Source organism: Caretta caretta, chromosome 8, assembly GCF_965140235.1.
Source record: "Caretta caretta isolate rCarCar2 chromosome 8, rCarCar1.hap1, whole genome shotgun sequence".
NCBI lineage: Eukaryota > Metazoa > Chordata > Testudines > Cheloniidae > Caretta > Caretta caretta.
Genome location: NC_134213.1, coordinates 53,027,973 through 53,049,865, shown reverse-complemented (window position 1 = coordinate 53,049,865; position 21,893 = coordinate 53,027,973). Strand labels below are relative to the sequence as shown.

At 42.6% G+C, this 21,893-nt stretch overlaps 1 protein-coding gene across 9 annotated transcripts in view; it reads right to left on the bottom strand.

Moving 5' to 3' along the window:
* The window catches only part of CEP350 (centrosomal protein 350), a 135,041-nt gene extending 119,931 nt beyond the window's left edge, over positions 1 to 15,110 (bottom strand). For 7 of the 9 annotated variants that reach the window (XM_075131502.1, XM_075131503.1, XM_075131504.1 and 4 more), the window contains exons 1-2: positions 14,864 to 15,110; positions 813 to 898 (exon numbers count right to left, since the gene is read on the bottom strand). In XM_075131502.1, coding sequence (XP_074987603.1) covers positions 813 to 885 — 73 coding nt within the window. In that variant the 5' untranslated portion in view covers positions 886 to 898; positions 14,864 to 15,110. The remainder of the gene's footprint in view (positions 1 to 812; positions 899 to 14,863) is intronic. The other 2 variants (XM_048860301.2, XM_048860302.2) reach the window with 1 other exon arrangement.
* Between the last annotated feature and the right edge of the window lie 6,783 nt (positions 15,111 to 21,893).

The following is a 21,893-nucleotide window of genomic DNA, read 5'->3' as shown; positions in this document are numbered from 1 at the left end:
GGGCCACATTATACCAGGAACTGTACAAACATACAAAGATCTGGTCACTGCCCTGAAGAGCAACCAATCTAATTTAGGACAAGGTGTAACAACATGAGAGAAAGGGGAAGGGAGGATCTGGAAATAGCAACAGGACACATTTGCTGAGAAATGGTACCTCAATAAAACATCTACAAAATCCTTGAAACCCCTGAATAATATTTCCTTAATTACAGGTCTATAAACTCTGACAAGACATTCACAAGAACTTTTTAGGAGACAATCATAGTCAATTACAATGAGGTATTTCAGCTATCAAATTATAGAGTATATATGATTTTATAGGTCAAATATGCTTGTCATCAACTATAGCAGGGGTCCTCAAGTTTTGTCATAGTGTGGACCACATCTTAACCAAAATCTTATATCACAGACAACCTGCACTCCTGTTTGTGAGCACGCATCGTCCATATGACAACTGCAGTAAATACTTACCTGGAAAAGTAATAATAGGAAATAACAATGTAACTGTTTTTAAACGTAATGTTTTGTCCTTTCTTGACAAAGCTTGCAATTAAGAGCCTGAACATTTATAAAAAAAGTGTCTGGAAGCAATGAAATGGAGTCAGCACCAGGTGATCTAACAGCACTCTGGACCACTGTCTGGGAACTGCTGTTCTACAGAAAGTAAGCTGTATGAGACATGGTTTTAGCCTTTGACCCAATTAAAAAAAAATATATATCTACAAAATTTACAATACAATATAAAATATTACACTATCTAGGATAAAACTGCTTCTAAAGTAAAGCGATACAACAAAGCAAATCCATACCTCTGAGGGAATCCCTGTTCTGAGTGTGCCTTGGGTTTTGTAAAGGCACCTCCTTCGATTTGTTGTTCCACATCCTGTTAGTTTACCTACAGACAGAAAGATTCACTGAAGGACCAAAAGTATACACAATAAGAGTGAATAAAGATATCTGTTGCCCAAAGAAAATGTTATCTTGATCGACAAGAAATGAAGATGTTTTACCTTCAAATTATATTTTGACACTATATACATGACCAATTGGATCAGACAGGCAACAATGAGTGACCAAAAAGGTGACTACAGCTTGTAATTCTCTTAAAAAGGAACAAGAGTGAACTACTACTGACAGTGGGAGACACCTTGAAGAACAATGTTTACAAATGAGGCTGAAAGCGACCAGAGACAAAAATCCCAGGAAGGTACAAGGTAAGACTTCTAGCTCTATAACAGATTTCAATATAGAAAGTCAGAGAGAACCTGTCAGTCTACAGCAATAAGCGCTCCACTGAGTCTGAAGAAATGATAAGACGACCCCAGATAAAGAGGCTACATTAACAAGGAACTGAGGAAATACAACACAGTCAAGGGTCATCCCTAGATAATTTTGAAAAACTTTGAAAATGTCTGGCCCTGCCAATGGATGAATGAAAGGAACAACTGACACATTACATGCCACCTTACCCTTTAAAAGAAATAAGGATCTGAAGTCTGACTGAGATCTAGAACCATGACAATAAAAGTAATAATTAAACAATTTTTTTAAAGAGTGTAAGAAGACTCAATATTCAGTGACATCTTTCCAAAACCTCCAGAAAGATAACACGATTTAAAGGCAAGAAGAACACAAAAAGCAGTTTCTTGGACAGGTTTGCTAATGAATCCAAGTACCCCTTCTAAACCCAAACAGTCAGAAGCTGTCCTTAAAGAGCTTTGGGTAAGGTAAAACCAAGATTAAAGTTGACAGAGGAACAAACTTTGAAGGTTAAAGAAACCAGAACTTTATTTAAACTTCCAAGACCTATAATCATCCTGCCATTCTGGGTCATTTGAGACTAAGGGCCCTAGAAACTCCTTAGGTTGATGGACCTCTGTCCTGAAGCCAACCTAGGGATTTATATAGCCCACATTATTGTAGTAGTATCTTAGTATCTGAAATGGTTCTTCCTGTCACTTCAGTGTGAAGCAGACCCCCATGTAGACCCACTTCCATAGAGCAGTGAAAACAAATTTTTAAATAGCTGTCTTCAGAGAGATATATAAGTAAGGCCTTTCTGTGAGAAAATTACTCCAGTTTGAAGTGAGAAAGACTACTTTCTGTAGAGGCAGGCTAGACTGCAGAGCACAACACTGGAAGCAGGAAACAAACCAAGGCCCCAATCTTCCTCTCAGTGAAATCAATGGTAAAACTCCCAATGAAGTCTATCCTGCACGTTCTAAGGCCAAGGAACACATCAAAATTCTTTCAATATTATTGGTTATTGTTGCCTGAAAAAGAAGGAAAAAACAACTCAATAGTATGGACTGATGATCTCTTAGAAAAAATAAGTAACTTATGCAAAAAGTGGTTACATAATACATGAGAATTTTCTTTAAAAAGCAAAATTAGACTGGGAGTGGGAGTATTTAAAAGAAAAGTGCTTTGAAAAAAGAGCAGTACAAGGAAATAAAGTGATTTTAAGAGGACTGTGTTTTAAAGAAGCCTGAAAAGAAGCCTCCACAGTCAACAAGATCTCTCATTAGTCAGCACCTCTTTTTCCCTCAAAGCCCATGAATTTAAATATATTCTACCAATAGCTCAACAATCACCACAAGGTTTTGAAGAAATTCTTGTTATGGAGGATGAAAAGGCAAAATTAGAACATGAACATTAAAATGTGACCAAGATTTATATTGGAAGTTATAAGAACTATTCTTAGTACCCTTCAGAATAACTGAAGTCAACCCTTAACAAATGATCCAGCAGGCAGGTCACTACACGAAAGATCCATCCTGCTCTTCATCAATGACTGAAGAGTTGGGATGAGAAAACTAATTCCCTCTCTCCTCTACCCCACACCCACAGATATCAACCTTCTCCTCCTGTTGCGGAGCTCAACAGTTCTGAATGAGAGGCTCTTCCTCTTTCACTTCCCAAAGTCCTCCGTTACTTACAGGACTGGTTCCTTTACTGTTGAGATGAAGGCCACCCAATTATACAGGGCCCCTTTTCCCATAAAAGGTGACCCAATGCCCCATGAAACCAAAACCTTCTAATTTACACCACTTCGCTAGCCAATAGGTCACCGCCAGTATCTTCTGTGAATGGTAAATCTATCATGTACCACCACAAGGATGTCCAAAAGGGTAAATGGCAAAATTTGAAACCTGGACTCTCAGGTCTCCAACCTGGACTGCTACCACTTGAGCTGTATGAGTAACTACACATGCCTGTCACAATATGTGGTATACCACATCCAGTTAACTAAATGCCTAAATAACAACTATGTGGGTGAAACCAGACAATCACTATGCTCTTGAATGAACTCACACAGAAAAATGATAAAAGACAAGAAACCCTATCACCTGTGGGTGAACACTTTTCACAAGGCGATCATTCTGTCTGACCTATCAGTGATCATCCTCAAAGGAAACCTGCACAAAACTTTCAAAATACAAACCTGGGAGCTTAAATTCATAACTTTGCTAAACACTAAAAATCATGGACTGAACAGACACATTATTGCAATAAACCATAAATCCAATCTGTAACCCACTAACCCCATCTTTTTGTTCTATGACTGCAGAGATGTTACCGGGCCATTCTATCTTGAATGGTCCCTTGGAATATGTGCTAGCTGCTCATGCTAAACAATTGTTCCACCTTGCACTTAGCTGTGACACTTGGAGAATCTTTACAAGACAAGAAGAGCTCTATGTGGCTCGAAAGCTTGTCTCTATCACAAACAGAAGTTGGTCCAATAAAAGATATTACCTCATCCACCTTGTCTCTCTAATATCCTGGGACTGACATGGCTAGAACTATACTACATATAAACTTACCCCATAGAATTTGTCTCAATGCCCCCCAAAAGTTGTAAGAAAGGAGTGGCTCATCAAGCTGCTCTAGTGGTCCAGACCTTTCGATTCCCCTTGCTTTAGAGAAAGCTAGGTATGTCTGCTTTAAACTAAGTGCTGGAAAGGCGATGGGTGGAAGAGGGAACCTACACGTTAGTGGAGTGTGTGACAGCGTAGAAACATAAGCAGTGTGGAAATTCTAGAGCAACGGTCTCCAACCTTTTTAAGTACAAGATCACTTTTTAAATTTAAGTGCAATGCAGGATCTACCCCAAAGAAAATGTAGAAATAACAGTAATCACACACACCCAAACACCCTTGCCCCCCTCCGAGGCCATGCTCCTGTCCCACCCTTCTCCAAGGCCCCGCCCTGCTTACTCCATCCCCCTTCCTCTGTCGCTCGCTCTCCCCAACCCTCACTCACTTTCACCAGGCTGGGATAGGGGTTGGAATGCGGGAGCAGGTGCAGGCTCCAGGCTGGGCCTAGGGCAGGGAGTTAGGGTACAGGAGGGGGTTCAGGGTGCGGGTTCTGGGAGGGAGTTTGGGTGCAGGAGGGGGCTCAGGGCTGGGGCACGAGGTGGGGGTGCTGGCTCTTGGAGGGGGCCAGTGCGCAGAGACCCCCTACCCCCCCAGGAGCTACTGCTGGACATGCCAGCTGCTTCCGGGAGTGGCGCAGGACCAGGGCAGGCAGGGAGCCTGCCTTAGCCCTGCTGGACTGTTAGTAGCCGATCTCCCGGTTTGGCTGCAAGAAGGTTGGCAACCCTAGATTGTAACTGAGTGACTGACAGAGGCGCCGCAATCAACCAGTTGATCGCGATCTACCAGTTCATGACCACTGTTCTAGAGAGAACTAAATTTAATATCAAGAGGCACAAGAATCAGGCAAGCTAAGTTCCAGAACTCTGCTTCTGGAATGGAGACTGGGGAAACCATTCATGCCGACAGCTGCTTTCTGTATCAAATGATTCAGGTTGCAAGGCATAATGTTGCCCTATATTAGAAATCTCGTCCAGTGATGAAGAGACATGAACCAGCTGAAAACTCCTATATTAGAAAAGTGGAAAGGAAATGTTTATGAAAAGAGCCTTCCATCCTTTCATGAAGGCAATTTTGAGAGTATATGAAACCTCCATCTCAAGATCGTTGCCCAAACAGCAACATACTGGAACCTACTGGACAGTAATTATGGCCAAAAAGTACTTCTAGCCAATGCACCTTTTCTTGAGGAGATAAAATAAAAAGTTCTATGTAACTAACTGAATTTATTATTCACCTATGAGCCCCAGTTGTGGACCAGTCATAGTAGCACCTATAAGCGCTAGTTATGGACCAGGACTTAACTGTGGTAGGTGCTATACAAACACCAAACGTTTTACATTCTACATTTCACTACTCTGTAACAATGCAGTGTAATGTTGAACTCCATATGTTCCCAAAGCTTTTAACAGAGAATTTAAAAAATATTCTTCAAAATTGTTGCTTGCAACATGCATTCAGAGAAAAAGTCAAGTGGATTGAGCTGAACCAAGGCAATACAAAAGAACAAAACTGTAAATATACATTGACACTGTCTTAAATTTCTGGACTTCTTGCAGTCTTCCACTGCAGACAATCACTACTGGTTAAGAACACAGCCACAACAGGAGTATAAAGGTCTACTTCTCCTCCCCAGCTCCTAGCTTCTACAAACAGGGGCATGGTACCCTCTACTCTACTCCGCCTTGTGAATAGCTCCACTGCCTGCCTCTGCTATTCAATTACAGTAGAAGCTCAAAGTTATGAACTGACCAGTTAACCACACACCTCATTTGAAACTGGAAGTATGCAATCAGGCAGCAGAAGAGATGGGGGGGGAAAAAAAAGGGCAAATATGGTACAGTAATGAGTTAAACGTAAACTACTAAAAAATAAAGGGAAAGTTTAAAAAAAGATTTGACAAGGTAAGGGAACTGTTTCTACGCTAGTTTCATTTCAATTAAGATGGTTAAAAGCAGCATTTTTCTTCGGCATTGTAAAGTTTCAAAGGTATATTAAGTCAATGTTCAGTTGTAAACTTTTGAAAGAACAACCATAATGTTTTGTTCAGAGTTATGAACAACTTCCATTCCCAAGGTGTTCGTAACTCTGCGGTTCTACTGTATGTGATTCTTGTCGGTTTCATTTCTGCACACAGAGATCTGAACAGCAGTGCAACTAGCCAGTCTTGTTAATCTCATGCTGTTGTTGTTTGAGAAAGATATGAGGGGATCGGGAATACTGGAGCAGTCTACAGATTCAGAAAGACAATACTGCATCATTTCCCATTTGACCATAAGGGCCTGAAAAACATTAAATGGCTTTTCAAGCCCTAATTACAATGATGTTGATGCACACTGCATTTTGTTTTGGACCATGGAGATAGACATCATGACATCTTTCCATTGTTTCAACTCATGTAATGCAAGCAGAAAACCTAACCATACCCTCTTGTGTAGTTCAATACCCTGCCTGCTCAACATGACAGAGACAGGTAGAAAGAAGTACAACATTGCATCTATATGCCTGCAAACCATAACACAGTGGGTATGTCTATTTTTAAGCTTACCACCCTTGACAGTGTCAACTGAACTCGTATATTTATTGACATGAACAATGATTTGGACAGGATAGTACATAAAATAGCTTTACACACAAACAGCTCAAAGTTCATTTGAATATACTTTTATATATCAACATAACCAGTTATCTCAAAATTTCAGTAATATCAGAAAAATATGCATTCTAAAAATAACACTATGAAGTGACTGCTGAGGAAAGACAACAGGAAATTCTTTATATTCAACTGGCTTTAGATCCATCAGTATTATACCCAAATGCACAAAACTTAAAACTAAAGATGGAATTTAACTTGGAAAATTAGGACTCATTTTCAGTACATAGGTACAGGAGCAAAAGTGTGCCATACACCACAACCTATTTTGTGCACACTTTATCAGATGTACAAGCAAATCCACAATTTACGCATGCACACGATAAAAATCGCACTACTCTAGCCATTTGGGTATGCAATCAAGAATTTGCATATAAATATCAATTACTGCAAGAGCAAAATAGATACACATTTGCGCACACACAAATTCACATCTAAAAACTTACTGAAAATCAAGTCAGTATTGGCTAAGTGGGAAGGTGGCTGGCTATCTTGCTGGTCAATTTCTTAAGCTGTTATAATCAATGACAAACAAAATTTCCTTCAAAATTCTAGTCAAATACTTATCCTACAAACTAAGGTGGTAGACTGAAAGAACAGGGTGTAAAAGGCAGGAAGGAACACTTACTAGAAAAGTCTGAGGATACAGCTACTCTCTGAAAAACCCACTGTTCTACCTTTGATCAGCACATATTTCAAACAACCCATTTAAAGGGTCATCACCTATTTAGCTGTAAACCTGTTAATATCAGATAAATTGCTTTTAAATCCTAAATTACTGTGCTACTATTAGAGAGATGTGTAATTTAAATTCTTGAAGTCACATGTATAATTATGTTATATTATGCACTACTGTTAATGACCCAACTGTAAATATTTAACTGAACCAAATCAGTTTAAAAGTGCATCTTTTATTCTCGTGTTTCTCAAAAATTAATGTAATGTTATGAGACATCACAAAAAGCCCTAACAGCAGCAAATCTTTGTAAGCTCTTTATATAATAAAGATGTTTATGGATAGCCCAATTCTCTTAACTTTTTTCCTGTGGCAGGCACTTTTCATAATCCTTCTTCTAACCAAGAATTCAGAATGACAAAACAGATCAGACCACTGGTCCATTTAGCACAGTAGCCTGTCTCCAACAGTAGCAAGTAACAGACACTTCCAAGAAGATGTAAAACTTCCTAATGGACAACTATGTAATAAGCACAAGGTCCTGGAATTCTGCTAAGTTCTTTGCCTCAATCATGTATGTAAGCAGAGTTCCGCATATTCGTTGTATCCAGGGTTTAAAAAAAAAGTGCTTCCTTTATCACTTACATTAAAAATAAAAGGTAATAATAAATTTATGTCCCCTGCTCTTGTATTATGAAAAGTAGGAGCTCCTAACCAGCCTCTATATACTATTCATGCAAGCTCTTAGTCCTCTCCATGCTAAACTAAAAATTCCTAACTCTTTTCAGCTCTCTTCATATGGAAATCTTCCATACCTCTAATCCATTTTCACTGCCTCAGCTGCCACCAGCACAGAAACAACCGGATCTGCATAAAATCCGCATACCATTTCCCAAAGAGCCACATTAAAGAGCCACTTGTGGCTCACGAGCCTCAATCTGAGTACCACTGATCTAACCTAAATCTCCCTTGCTGCAGTTTAAGCCCATTAATTCTTGACCTAGCTTCAGTGGACATGGAGAACAACCTCAGCAACAGGTTACAGGGTTTATTACAGGACTGGGTGAGTGGGGTTCTGTGGCCTGCAACGTGCAGGAGGTCAGAGAAGACCAGTGTTTTTCAAACTTTTGTATTGGTGACTCCTTGGTGACACAGCAAACCTATGAGTGCAACCCCCCTTATAAATTAAAAACACTTTTTTGTATTTAACACTATTATAAATGCTGGAGGCAAAGTGGAATTTGGGGGTGGAGGCTGACAGCTCGCAACCCCCGCACATGTAATAACCTTGTGACCCCCTGTGGGGTCACAACCCCCAGTTTGAGAACCCCTGGACTAGACAATTTTGATGGTCCCTTCTGGTCTTAAAGTCTATGAGAAACAAAAATACAAAGGATGAGAAGAAGTAAGAAAGCCAAACTAAGTAGATTTCATCCACTGAAGTCCCCCACCAACCAGAGATAGCTTAGTTGAGGGAAAACTTACACAGACAACATGCCTTCTCTGGCATAGCCTTGAAGAAAGTTAAAGCTCAAACTGGCTCACTTAGTGTGGCTCCTGTGCATCAGAATCTAAGGTTTCATTTTTAAAAAAAAATTCTCTGAGAAAGACTGATCAGCTGAGGAATGATCATCAAAGGAAGATCTGCATAATCAATGGGTGTCTCATTTTTTCACCTGAAGTTTGCAGAGCTTGGTCTGTAGGCAAAGTATCTGAGAATGACACTAACTTTTCTTTTCCCAATTCAATCCAACAAAAAGGTGGAGAAAGAAAAGCTATGGATAACTCACTCAAGAATGGTGGCCCAGGTAAAGTACCACCTAGCAATAGCTAACACTGGAACCACAGTGGTTCTACAAGCTAAGTTATCTCTCTCACACACACACAGCTAAACACAATTAAAATACCTTAAAATTATTTACCAAAGGTTGCATGAAAAGGAACATTTGATGTGGTCCAATTCAGGCACAAACTTAATATTCCTACACCCGCCAAGTATGATAAGAAGTAGAAACTGAAAAGGGAAGTGCAGAGTCAATAACTTATAACCTCGGGCCTCGAACATTCAGTGCTACGAAGTACGGCCCACATTGTCTCCAACAGACATACCTGTAAGGAGATTCTAGAACCTTGCCAAGCAAGGTGCCTGGATTCCAAGTGAAGGAATACACAGAGACCCTTGAAGAAAAATTTCTGTTTATTCATACCCAATGCGTGAGGAAGAGTTGTTGTAATAATGGCCTAATTGTAAGCTCATCTATAAACAATGAGTGAAAGTTCATAAATTGTAACAATGTCCTGTTATATAAAATTGTTTAAGAAAGATGTAAGGAGGAGACAGAAAGACTGAATTAAACAGAAAGGGCTTTACTGATCCCATTCAAGGACTGTGTTAAGATTATAACTGGTAAACCAGAGATGAAGAAGACCGGAAATGAATGAACCAAAAATTAATGTGTTGGAAATTGGACCTATTGGTGGACAAAATAATGAGAAGATGGACTATTCCACCCTACACTCCCTTACAGAAAAAATACTTTTGGGAAAAATTAGCAGAAGCAGCTGCTCTCTGCCAGCCACCATTGCAGTGAGCATTATCATCATGGCTGTCAGACCTACTGTCTCCTGGGACCCCCAGAACTTCTTCATCCCAATCCTCAAAGATGTACTGACCAGACGGGGCCAGAGAGTGAGCCAGATAACATCACCAGATCCAGCTAAATCCCAAATATCGTCTGGGATGTAAGACTTTGTCCCCCACAGATCCCTCCAATTATGTCTCTCTCCTTTTCCCTTACGTCCACCTTAGCTGACCAAGACTGCGTATTCTGCACACTGCTGTGTGATCAGAGAGGCAGCTAAATGCAATGCACTAAAAACTCCAATGCTGGTACAAGTATGCCAGGTCTCAGGCCATGTCTATCTTACCACTGATAGACTTTGCTACGATCGATGCAATTGGGGTTGATTTAGTGCAGAGGTGATCAAACTACATCAGGGCTTTGGATCTGGGCCATGGAACTGCCACCCCCATGGCGCCACAGGCCCCACACCGCTCCCAGAAGCGGCCAGCACCACGTCCCTGTGGCTCCTGGGGGGACAGCACACTGCCCTCTCCTGCAGGCACTGCCTCCCACAGCTCCCATTGCCCGGGAACCGCAGCCAATGCGAGCTTCGTGGGAGGAACCCGCAGGCAAGGACAGCGCGCGGAGCCCTCTGCCTCTCCCTCCCCCAGGGGCCTTGGGGACATGGTGCCGGCCACTTCCGGGAACGGTGCGGGGCCAGGGCAGGCAGGGAGCCTGTCTTAGTGCCACTACACGTCGCAGCCACCCCTGAGCCACTCAAGGTAAGCCCACACCCTCCTGCACCCCAACCCCCTGCCCTGAGCCCCTTGCCACACCCCACACCCCTCCTGCACCCCAACCCCCTGCCCTGAGCCCCCAACCCCTGCCCTGAGCCCCTTCTCACACTCCGCAACCTCCCTGCACCCCGCACCCCCTCCTACACCCCAACCCCCTGCCAAGCCCGCTCGTACAGCCAGCGCCCCTCCTGAGCCCCAACCCCTTGTCCTGAGCCACACCGCATCACCTCCCACACCCCCTCCCGTATCCCAACCCCCTGCCCCAGCCCTACATTCATGGCCCTGCATGCAATTTCCCCACCCAGATGTGGCCTTTGGGCCAAAAAGTTTGCCCACCCCTGATTTAGTGGGTCTAGTGAAAACCGATGTTTCCTCTAAGCCATGCAGCTGCCTATTAAGCCCTCCGCGGAGGCTCAGGGCTGTGGCGGGAAGAGATGCTTGTCCCCCAGCGCAGACTTGCCGCGTCGGGGGAGAGGCGCCCCTCCCCGCCGGCCCCAGTGCGGACCTGCCGAGCCCGAGGGAGAGGCGCCCCTCCCCACTGGCCCCAGCGTGAACCTGCCATGGCTGGGGGAGAGGAGCCCCTCCGCACCGGCCCCAGCATGGACCTGCCCTGGACTTGCCGTGGCCAGGGAAGAGGAACCCCTCCCTCGGCCGGGCCCAGGCCTACTGGAGCTGCCACAGCCAGAGAGAGGCGCGTTTCCCCCTGCTCCGAGCTGCTGTGGCAAGAGAGGGCTGAGGAGAATCCTTTCTCCCACTGCAGCCCTGGGGCAGCCCGCACCCAAACCCCTCATTCCCAGCCCCACCCCAGAACCCACACCCCCAGCCAGAGCCCTCACCCCCCCCGCACCCTAACCCTCTGCCCCAGCCCTGAGCCCCCTCCCACACTCTGAACGCCTCAGCACCACCCCCACCACATTAATTCATTCCGCACATGGATGTAAAAAATTAGAGGGAACACTGAAGACCCACTAAAGCGACTGCAGAGCACTCTCTGGTCAACTGCGGTACTCCACTGGAACAAGAGGAGTAATGTAAGTAGACAGGAGAGTGTCTCCCATCAATATAGCGCAGTGTAGACACCGAATTAAGTTGACCTAAGCTACACAGACTCCAGCTATATTACTCACGTAGCTGGAGTAGCGTAACTTAAATCAACTTACCCTGGTAGCGTAGACAAGGCCTCAGAGTGGCTGACAAGACAGTGTGCTGTGCCTGTGTTTTTCCAGCAGTGAGGATAAGTGAGACCTTTAGGCTAGTGTCTGCATCCTAGCTATGGAAAGAAAAAGCCACTTTTATCTACAATAAAGAACCTAGAAATCCTCCCAAGACTTGAGCATACAGTTTCTGGCATTACAAATCATCTTCCTCCACTCATTAGAAACGTTGACATTTGCTGGATTTTCATTCATGAGAGTTGTCTGTATCTATTTAAAAGGAACATAAATTTAAAAAAGGAATCAGACTTCTGTCTGATTGATTTTTACCTACTATTGTTACATGTAAAATGTAATATTAATAATTGAAAATTAGAGAAAAAAAACTTCAATTTTTGCCATTTGTTTACTTTTTGTATTTTATAGCACTTTGGTTGAAATTTTGGACCCCCTGAAATCAATGGAAATTTTGCCATTGACTTACATGGGATCAGGATTTCACCGTCTGTTATTAGTCAGTTTCAATCGACCTGGTATAGTCAATTAGCTAAATTTAGAGACTAACAAATTTATCTGAGCATAAGCTTTCCTAAGCTACAGCTCACTTCATCGGATGCATTCAGTGGAAAATACAGCGGGGAGATTTATATACACAGAGAAATGAAACAATGGGTGTTACCATACACACTGTAACGAGAGCGATCAGGTAAGGTGAGCTATTACCAGCAAGACAGCAGAGGGGACGGGATGGACCTTTTGTAGTGATAATCAAGGTGGGCCATTTCCAGCAGTTGACAAGAACATCTGAGGAACAGCAGGTGGGTGGGGGTGGGGGGAAAATAACCATGGGAAAATAGCTTTACTTTGTGTAATGACCCATCCACTCCCAGTCTTTATTCAAGCCTAAGTTAATTATATTGTGTAGATCCCTGATGATGCGTTGGAGAGGTTTTAGTTGGGGGCTGAAGGTGATGGCTAGTGGCGTTCTGTTATTTTCTTTGTTGAGCCTGTCCCGTAGAAGGTAACTTCTGGGTACTCGTCTGGCTCTGTCAATCTGTTTCTTCACTTCAGCAGGTGGGTATCGTAGTTGTAAGAACGCTTGATAGAGATCTTGTAGGTGTTTGTCTCTGTCTGAGGGGTTGGAGCAAATGCGGTTGTATCATAGAGCTTGGCTGTAGACAATGAACATCATCAAGGATCTACAACCGATTCTGAAGGACGACTCATCACTCTCACAGATCTTGGGACACAGACCAGTCCTTGCTTACAGACAGCCCCCCATCCTGAAGCAAATATTCACCAGCAACCACACACCACACAACAGAACCACTAACCCAGGAACCTATCCTTGCAACAAAGCCCGTTGCCAACTGTGTCCACATATCTATTCAGGGGACACCATCACAGGGCCTAATCACATCAGCCACACTATCAGAGGCTCGTTCACCTGCACATCTGCCAATGTGGTATATGCCATCATGTGCCAGCAATGCCCCTCTGCCACGTACACTGGCCAAACTGGACAGTCTCTACGTAAAAGAATAATAGCTCACCTTACCTGATCACTCTTGTTACAGTGTGTATGGTAACACCCATTGTTTCTTGTTCTCTGTGTATATAAATCTCCCCACTGTACTTTCCACTGAATGCATCCGATGAAGTGAGCTGTAGCTCACGAAAGCTTATGCTCAAATAAACTGGTTAGTCTCTAAGGTGCCACAAGTACTCCTTTTCTTTTTAGGGATACAGACTAACACGGCTGCTACTCTGAAACTTAAGTAAACTTGTTTCCCATTTTGTTTGTGGTTCTTTCACACAAGTCTTTCAACCAAATACTGTACCTGATTCTTACTCACTTAACTAGTCATACTAGACCAGGGGTCGGCAACCTTTCAGAAGTGGCGTGCTGAGTCTTCATTTATTCACTCTAATTTAAGGTTTCGCGTGCCAGTAATACATTTTAACATTTTTAGAAGGTCTCTTTCTATAAGTCTTTAATAAATAACTAAACTATTGTTTATGTAAAGTAAATAAGGTTTTTAAAATGTTTAAGAAGCTTCATTTAAAATTAAATTAAAATGCAGAGCCCCCCGGACAATGTGAGTGCCACTGAAAATCAGCTCGCATGCTGCCTTTGGCACACATGCCATAGGTTGCCTACCCCTACACTAGACAGAAGTCCCATGGCAACGCTTTAACGTTGGTAGTGAAGACATACCCTCACAGAAAGGGAAGTAAGCTATACCAGTATAAATGAACCCACATTAGGAGTTGTACTAGTATAATGATATTTTTTAAAAGAAGTATCACAGCCCAAAATGACAGTCATACCAGTACAAATCTGTGTAAAGATTGGGCCACAAACAAACGGCTTAACCAAAATTTGTAAAATGCTTGCTTTGTTATGAGTGGATGCAAGGTATACATACAGATATTATACATTGAAAGCATTCCAACACCTTTGTAGACAAGTAAGGATAAGGCTATGAAAGTCAATCCATCAGCGGGTTTAGCCACCAAATTTACGTTTGGAATTTTAAAACAAGGTTTTACAAGCCTAATGTTAACACAAGGGGGGGTTGAGTTTTTTAAATAGATACATTTAAAATGCAAAGTGGCTGTGAACATTCAACAGCTTTCACCACCCAGATGTCATGCCCGAGCACGAGAAACAGAAAGGAAAGAGAGGAAGAGAGGTGATCGAGGCTAACGCAGTTTCATTTCCCAAGCAGAGCAGAAGCAACGAGGAGCCAGCCTCCAGGCACAGCTGAGCGGGGCAGTTGGGTCAGGCTTCGCTAACGGCACGGCTATCAGCACGGCAGAAAGCGCCGCTGGCTAGTGCGGGGCACAGCCCTAGGGGAAGGTCTCTTTAAACAGGGAGTGACAGCACGGCCCGGAGCCAGGGCTGCCCAGCGCTATGGAGACCCGGGGGCGGAGATCCAGTGGGTCTGGCAGCCAGTCACGGCCCGGACACCAGCCCTACGGCGGACGGAGCCCCGGAGCCCGACCCCAAGGCGTCCCGACTCCGGGGCTCCACCTCGCCCCCAAACGGCCAGGAACCGAGGTGGCCGCAAGGCAGGGCAGGGCCCGGCTGAGGACAGGCCGCTGCCAGCCGCTCTCCCCCTGCAGGCTCCTCACCTGAGAGTCGCCGTCGCCACCGCCTCCGCCTCCGCCTCCCACCCCGGGGGCAGCTCCCAACGCATCCTGTGGGGGCTGGGGGGCCCCTTAGAGTTAGCGGCGGCCCCTCACTTTGCTCCTTCCCGGACGGCTGCGTCCCACCCTGCGCCCGGCCCGGGCTCACAGTCACTTCAAGGGAGCTCGCCGGCCGCCATTACCGGCCAACGACTGACACGGAGCGGCGGCGGCAGCGGCGCGGGGCAGGGCGGGAACAGCCGGCCACGCCTCGCGAGAACGGCCTACTCTCCGACCTTCCACACATGGCGGCGCCGCTAAGACTTCCTGCCCCAAACTATACTTCGGCCATATTGGGTGTGGCACAGCATCCTGCGTCAGCTGGGCTGTAATACTCAGGGTACAGGCATTTCAACTTTAGATCTGACAGAAGGCGGGCTAGCCTTTAGAGAGGCAACAGCTGAGCAGGAGAGGAAAGATTCCCCCCAAATCGTGCTCCAAGAGTGGCAATGGTTTGAATAGAACCTCAGCCCCGGGCACCAAATATTTCTCCTGCCCTTTGTAAGGGATGTAGGGACGGTTAGCACCCCTACAGCTAAGGCTGAGACATAGAGTTTAGGAGCTGGAGGACATCTATTGCAACTACTAGGTTGGTGCATAGAGGGCAGAGCTGGTGTGGTGTGTATCTTAACCCTGGAATGGCTGGCTTTCAGGGAGTTAAGTTTAGATGTATTCAGTGTTTTGGAAGGAGACAAGGCAGCACCTACCAAACTTTACGCTCTGTTAAGGAAGTTTTGGGGCAAGGACTCCAAAAGTAGCTCAGGCTCCTAACTTCCATTAAAATCAACGAATAGGGCCTTACCAAATTCACAATCCATTTTGGTCAATTTCACAATCATAGGATTTTAAAATCTGAAATGTCATGGTATTGTAACTATAGGGGTCCTGATGCAAACAGGGGTTATGTGATTAGGGTGGGGGGGCATCACCATATTGCCACCCTTACTTCTGGGGTAATGCTGGGGGGATGCTGCCTTCAGAGCTGGGAAGCTGGCCAGCAGCTACTACTCTCCAGCCACCCAGCTCTGAAGGTAGTACAGAATTAAGGGTGGCAATACTGTAACTCCCTACAATAACCTTGCAAACCCCTCTCCCCCACAACCCACTTTGAGAAACACTGGTCTCCCACATGCAATCATGGTCTTTTGTGTACTTTTACGCTGTACTATACAGATTGAACAGAGGAGACCCAATTTCACCATCCATGATGTGTTTTTCAAGATTGTGAATTTGGCAGGGGCCTAGCCATGAATCTGGGCTACAGCACCACTTAAATGCAGCCAGCACTGTTGTATAAGGGCAGCAGCTCACCCCCCAGCACAACTCAAATGGGACGATTGCAACCAACACCTCTACTCTTACCCAAATCTTAATGGGGTCTTTGAGTAGTAGAGGGCTAGTCAGTTTTTCAAATAAGAACATTCTCTTAGATTTATTACCCTAAACCTTTTTTCCCCCCACCATGATTTACTCTTTTTTTAAAAAAAAAAAATGAAACAATATTTAGGATTACACCCCAGGGTTTTGTTTCCTCCTTTTTCCTCTTCTCTTTTCAGTGCAAAAAATCAAACTACGGAAGAAACCAGGAAAATCAAAAAATGAAAATTTTCACAAACTAGAGTTAAAATATTTTCCATTTCAAAAGCAATGTGCAATTTTTTTGAATGAGTGAAAAGTTGTTTTTTCGAACCCCACAGAACAGAAATTACTTCAAAATTTAGTTTATCATTTTTCTCCACCACTTTTTGACCAGCTCTAGTTTTTACATGAATGGCTATCAGAGTGAAAGAACAATTTGCTTTGTAAAGGCCCATCTAAATGTTATACAGACAGAAACCTGCCTGAAACCTCATTCATCTATTTCTGATACCTGAATAAATGGTGGCAGGGTTAATAAACCTGGGGGTCCAGAAAGTCTACATGAGCCAAATATTTGAACCTACCTCCTTACTTCAGAACAGAGATCATTTTTCCAACTTCATCTACTAATAAAATCATTCTTATAAGAACCCCTTTAAAAAAAAAAAAAGGCTAATTTAAGTGACTGTCTCACTGAGACCCAGAACATAAGGTTTAGGTAAATAACAGGAGAAAATTTATAAAAAGTATGAGTACAGATGTTTACACCATTTTTATTTTAATTTCAATTAAAAATTTTTAAAAGAAATTTAAAGTTAATGCTAAGTGAAAAAGAAGTAGGAAACAATCCGCTTAAATGAATACAATGAAAACTGTAGTTAAGTTCTTTCACTTTTAATAAAGTTTCTTTATAAATGCAGGGAAGGGGAAATGTTTAGGGTATCATTTTTATAATACCTCTAATACTTCCGTACCTTGCATGATTTTTCTCCCCCTCTTCATAGAGGATTTTAAAAGCAGGCATGTGATGTCATGCAGCTATAGAAATGTAGGGCTGGAAGGGACCTCAAGGGCTCATCTAGTTCAGCCCCCTGTACTGAGACAACACAGGTAAAGTATTACAGGAACAGTCACTTTCTTCTAAGACTGAAGAAGGAATGTCATTAGAAAAGGAAAAACAGCATTATTCCTAAAGAGCCAATTGTGTACATGCATGCACGTAGGCACATACCTGCTTCACTTAAGGACTTCTACCTACAACTTTATCCACTCCCATCATGCTACTTAAAGAAACAAATGTCTGTCTCCTAATCTGAAAAATGAGACCTCATTTCAAATTCATTCTTGATCAACACAGAGCAGAAAACTCAAGAGTTTTATTTTCAGTTTTAAAAAGGTAATAGTATACTATTCAGCATAATCTCATGTGCAACTCCAATTGGTATTTTTATTGCTTGACACATCGGGACCAAGGTGCATGAGTCCAAAGTTTTTTGCTTTGTTAAGCTTTCTTGATTCTCAGAATAAATTATAGTTGTCATGCAGATGCTAATATTTTCAGGTTGGTTTTTTGTTTTGGTTTTTTTAGTTCACCAGAATATTTTAACATGGGCAAAACATTTTTCCCTAGCCTCACTCTGAGATGCAAATTAACCATTTGGCTGAAATTTTCTATGGTTGTCTGTAGTGGGCTGAATTTGTTTGGAAAATTTCAGCCCAAACAGCTGATGTTTGGCAAAGTTACAAGCAACTGGAATCCAGGGTCTTATAAGATGATGTGTTGGGCAACTTTAATAGACAGTGACACAAGCCCCACCTCTAATACAACATGCAAAAAGCCCCCCACATTATGTTAAAAGAACATTAAGGTTGCAAAGCCAAGCATGCAGTACTTCGGAAGTGTCAGAATTAAAGGCTGCCTATTCAACATTAATGCTGTTCCCTCCTGCATACATAGTATGATAGTCTTTAATTACATGATTGTGTACTGTATTTTCCATGTTTCAGAGTAACAGTTGTGTAATCTGTATTCGCAAAAAGAAAAAGGAGTACGTGTGGCACCTTAGAGACTAACCAATTTATTTGAGCACAAGCTTTCGTGAGCTACAGCTCACTTCATCGGATGCATACTGTGGAAAGTACAGAAGATCTTTTTATACACACAAACTATGAAAAAATGGGTGTTTACCACTACAAAAGGTTTTCTCTCCCCCCATACACATTGTAAGGAGAGAGTGATCACTTTAGATAAGCTATTACCAGCAGGAGAGTGGGGTGGGGGGGGAGAGAAAACTTTTTGTAGTGGTAAACACCCATTTTTTTCATGGTTTGTGTATATAAAAAGATCTTCTGTACTTTCCACAGTATGCATCCGATGAAGTGAGCTGTAGCTCATGAAAGCTTATGCTCAAATAAATCGGTTAGTCTCTAAGGTGCCACAAGTACTCCTTTTCTTTTTGTGTATTTTCCATTCAGTGCATAGGATGGGCCTCAGGGTGTATGAAATGTTCAACACCAACTGACATCTCTATCTTAAAATTTAAAAAATTTTAAAATGATAAGTATCAGTTTTGCCAGAGGAGAAAAAAAAGCCCTGCCAACAAAGACAAAACAGACATCTCTAGTGGGGAAAAGGAGCATGATCAGTGATTAATTCCCTCCTGACTCCTGAGAGGACCAGGACCTCTTAACTCTTATTATATCCCATATAGTCACCTAGTGTTTGCTTAAATCTATTGCTTACTAGTACTTGACTGGCAGATCTCTTCACCTAGTCATCACTTTCAGTAACATATTACCTCAAATTGTTTTTGAACATAGCGTCTTTTTATTTATTAGCAATTAATTTAGTTCCTCACTCTTCCCTCCCATTCTCCAGACAAGTAGAATGCATTAGAATTTACACTGAATATGAAAATCACTAAGTTAGCTTCTTTATTTTCAGTCAATTGTATAAAATTAACAAACAAGATCCCCTCCGCCTCGACTTTGCTTCCACATTATTCCCACATTCTCAAAATGTCAGGACTTTTCTACATAACAATGGAATTCAGTTATAACTCTTGCACAAAATCTTAAATCAAATGATCAAAGAATGTGCTGTTTCCAGAGTCAGCTTTCATGTAAAAAAAATAATAATTTGAGACAGCATAACACCTCATGAGAAATTAAGGAAATTTAAATTCTCTTGTGAAAACTAAGCTCTTTTCAATTAAATTTGCTAAAATTAGCATTTTAAAGACAAAGTAAATCCTTTACCTGGAAACAGCCATGGCTGACAGAGAAAGGAAGAAACAAGTGCACTCAGTTCCAATATGGCTTTGATGAACTGGTAAAGAACTGGGCAGCGTTATTGAATATATTGCAGCAGTGCAGCCCAAGCGCTTGAAAGCGGTGGACGGGAGAGGAGGACTAAACATAAAGCAGCACCATCTCATTTTACACTGTGCTGACTTTTGCAGCTTTTAACACCCAGGCTGTGGAAAGTTTTCCACTCCATAGTACCCTTGCACATCCCTTCTAAAAATAGAGAGAGGCAGCTGGCTATTGTGCCTGAAAGAAGACCCAGTAGCTTCCCCCCTTCTCTCTTTGACTGACATGCTTCCTTAAAGCCATCCAGGAATTTTGGAAAGGGTTATCTCCACCTGTTGAACATGGACTGGGGTTGTGCAGGCATTCGGTTATAAATCCAGCTGCCAAAACCCAACACTAAAAACAGGGCACAAGGCAACTGTGAAATGGTGCAGAACTAGTTACAGGAAAATACATACAATGTTTATATTAGAATCTTAAAAGATGAACTAGAAAATTTATATAAAGAAAATGAAAGTTTCCTGTGTATGATCTGGGCTCATAAAACAAAGTAGTAACAGCTGTACTGTAGGGTATTCAGATGTTAGCTCCCCATTTGTATTATATATTGCACACACTGATCACCATACAAAATAGAGCTTCCCAGTCATCTACATACTTTGGTACAAAATTTGATTATGTTTGTGTGCGCACGCATACGTGTATCAGTTTGTGGCACCAAGAGCAGGCTCTCTTTTCTGTAATACACTGCCAATTAACTATGTCCCAGATGGTGTACAACAACAACATATAAAAAGCAGTGTATTTACTAATTATAACATTTACCTATATATCTCAACATGTATGCACATCTGCACTTGTGTACCAAATTGAGATTCTACCCAGTACCTGCTTGTCAACACACAGAAAGTTACAAAGTAAGGATTCCATATTCCCAGATATACACATTTTTATTTGTAGGAAAAAAAATGTGGAAAAAAAGTCAGCCTTTTACACTAACCTGCCAAAATTCTTCTTTGCCCATTGTAGCAGCAGAGAACATCACTGACAACTCAGAGCAGAATGTGAAAGACAAAACGTATTGATTGGTTGTGCATTGTTTTAAGTGCTTGTGATGTCATAAACCGCTGAAGGGGAGAGCTGTATTCTCAAACTCAGGGCTCACAGGTGGGACAAGCAGAAACTGCTGCAGAGCCCCCTGCTGGGAGGACAGGGCCTCCACTGCAAGGAGGATCAGGATGGCAGGATCCATCACTGTCACCATATAGTTCCAGTCATCTTCCCAGAGTGAGAGGAATGGTTTGAACTGTCCCTACTGAGGAAAGGAACTCAGACAAGGTCCCAGGTCAAGAAGTTCAGGGATGAGTAACTGGAAGTGGTAGCTAACCAGACTGGATGAAATGGTGGAGAGAGCAACAAACAGGGAGATGGGTTGGAGTCTCTAGTTGGATGCGCTATCCTGAACAATTTACTATGTACAGCCAGTATTACATGCATTTCACCTTTAGGCACCATTCACTGACTTGCCCATGCTTCTTGTTCTCATAATGTTACAATTTTCCTTTCCTAGTATTTTTATCTGTAATACTGCACTTTAGACATGGAAAACCATCAATCTTCAGTTCTATCGTTGGGTATGTGTTCAGTCTATGTTTGAGTTTGCAGCTTCTTACTGTGTGTACTGTACTCTTTGGTGTGGGGGGTTTCGTCACTATTAAACACAAATCAATTGCCCTGATTATTTGTCTGTAACATATGTAACTATGTTCCCTCTAAGTGTACTCTAGACTACAGTTCCTCTCTTTCAGAGTTTTTGCCCTGATAACTGACTCGTATTCCTCCTAACTGACTCCACTGGACCCTGGCTGCTAATAGCCACAGTATTTATACAAAAAGAAAAGGAGTACTTGTGGCACCTTAGAGACTAACAAATTTATTTGAGCATAAGCTTTCGTGAGCTACAGCTCACTTCATCCACTGAATGCATCCGATGAAGTGAGCTGTAGCTCACGAAAGCTTATGCTCAAATAAATTGGTTAGTCTCTAAGGTGCCACAAGTCCTCCTTTTCTTTTTGTGAATACAGACTAACACGGCTGCTATTCTGTAACCAGTATTTATACAGCACTTTATGCTTCTTTAATTGGTTCAGCTCTCCTTCATTTGCACTTACAAATACTAAAGATGTCTCAACCTCCACCCAGCATCTCCAACCAAAGCTTAAAAAACACACTACTCCAGCATAAGCCTGCAGAACACAAAGTAGCACTTTATCTTCTATCAGCCACAAGGTGAATTACAAACTTT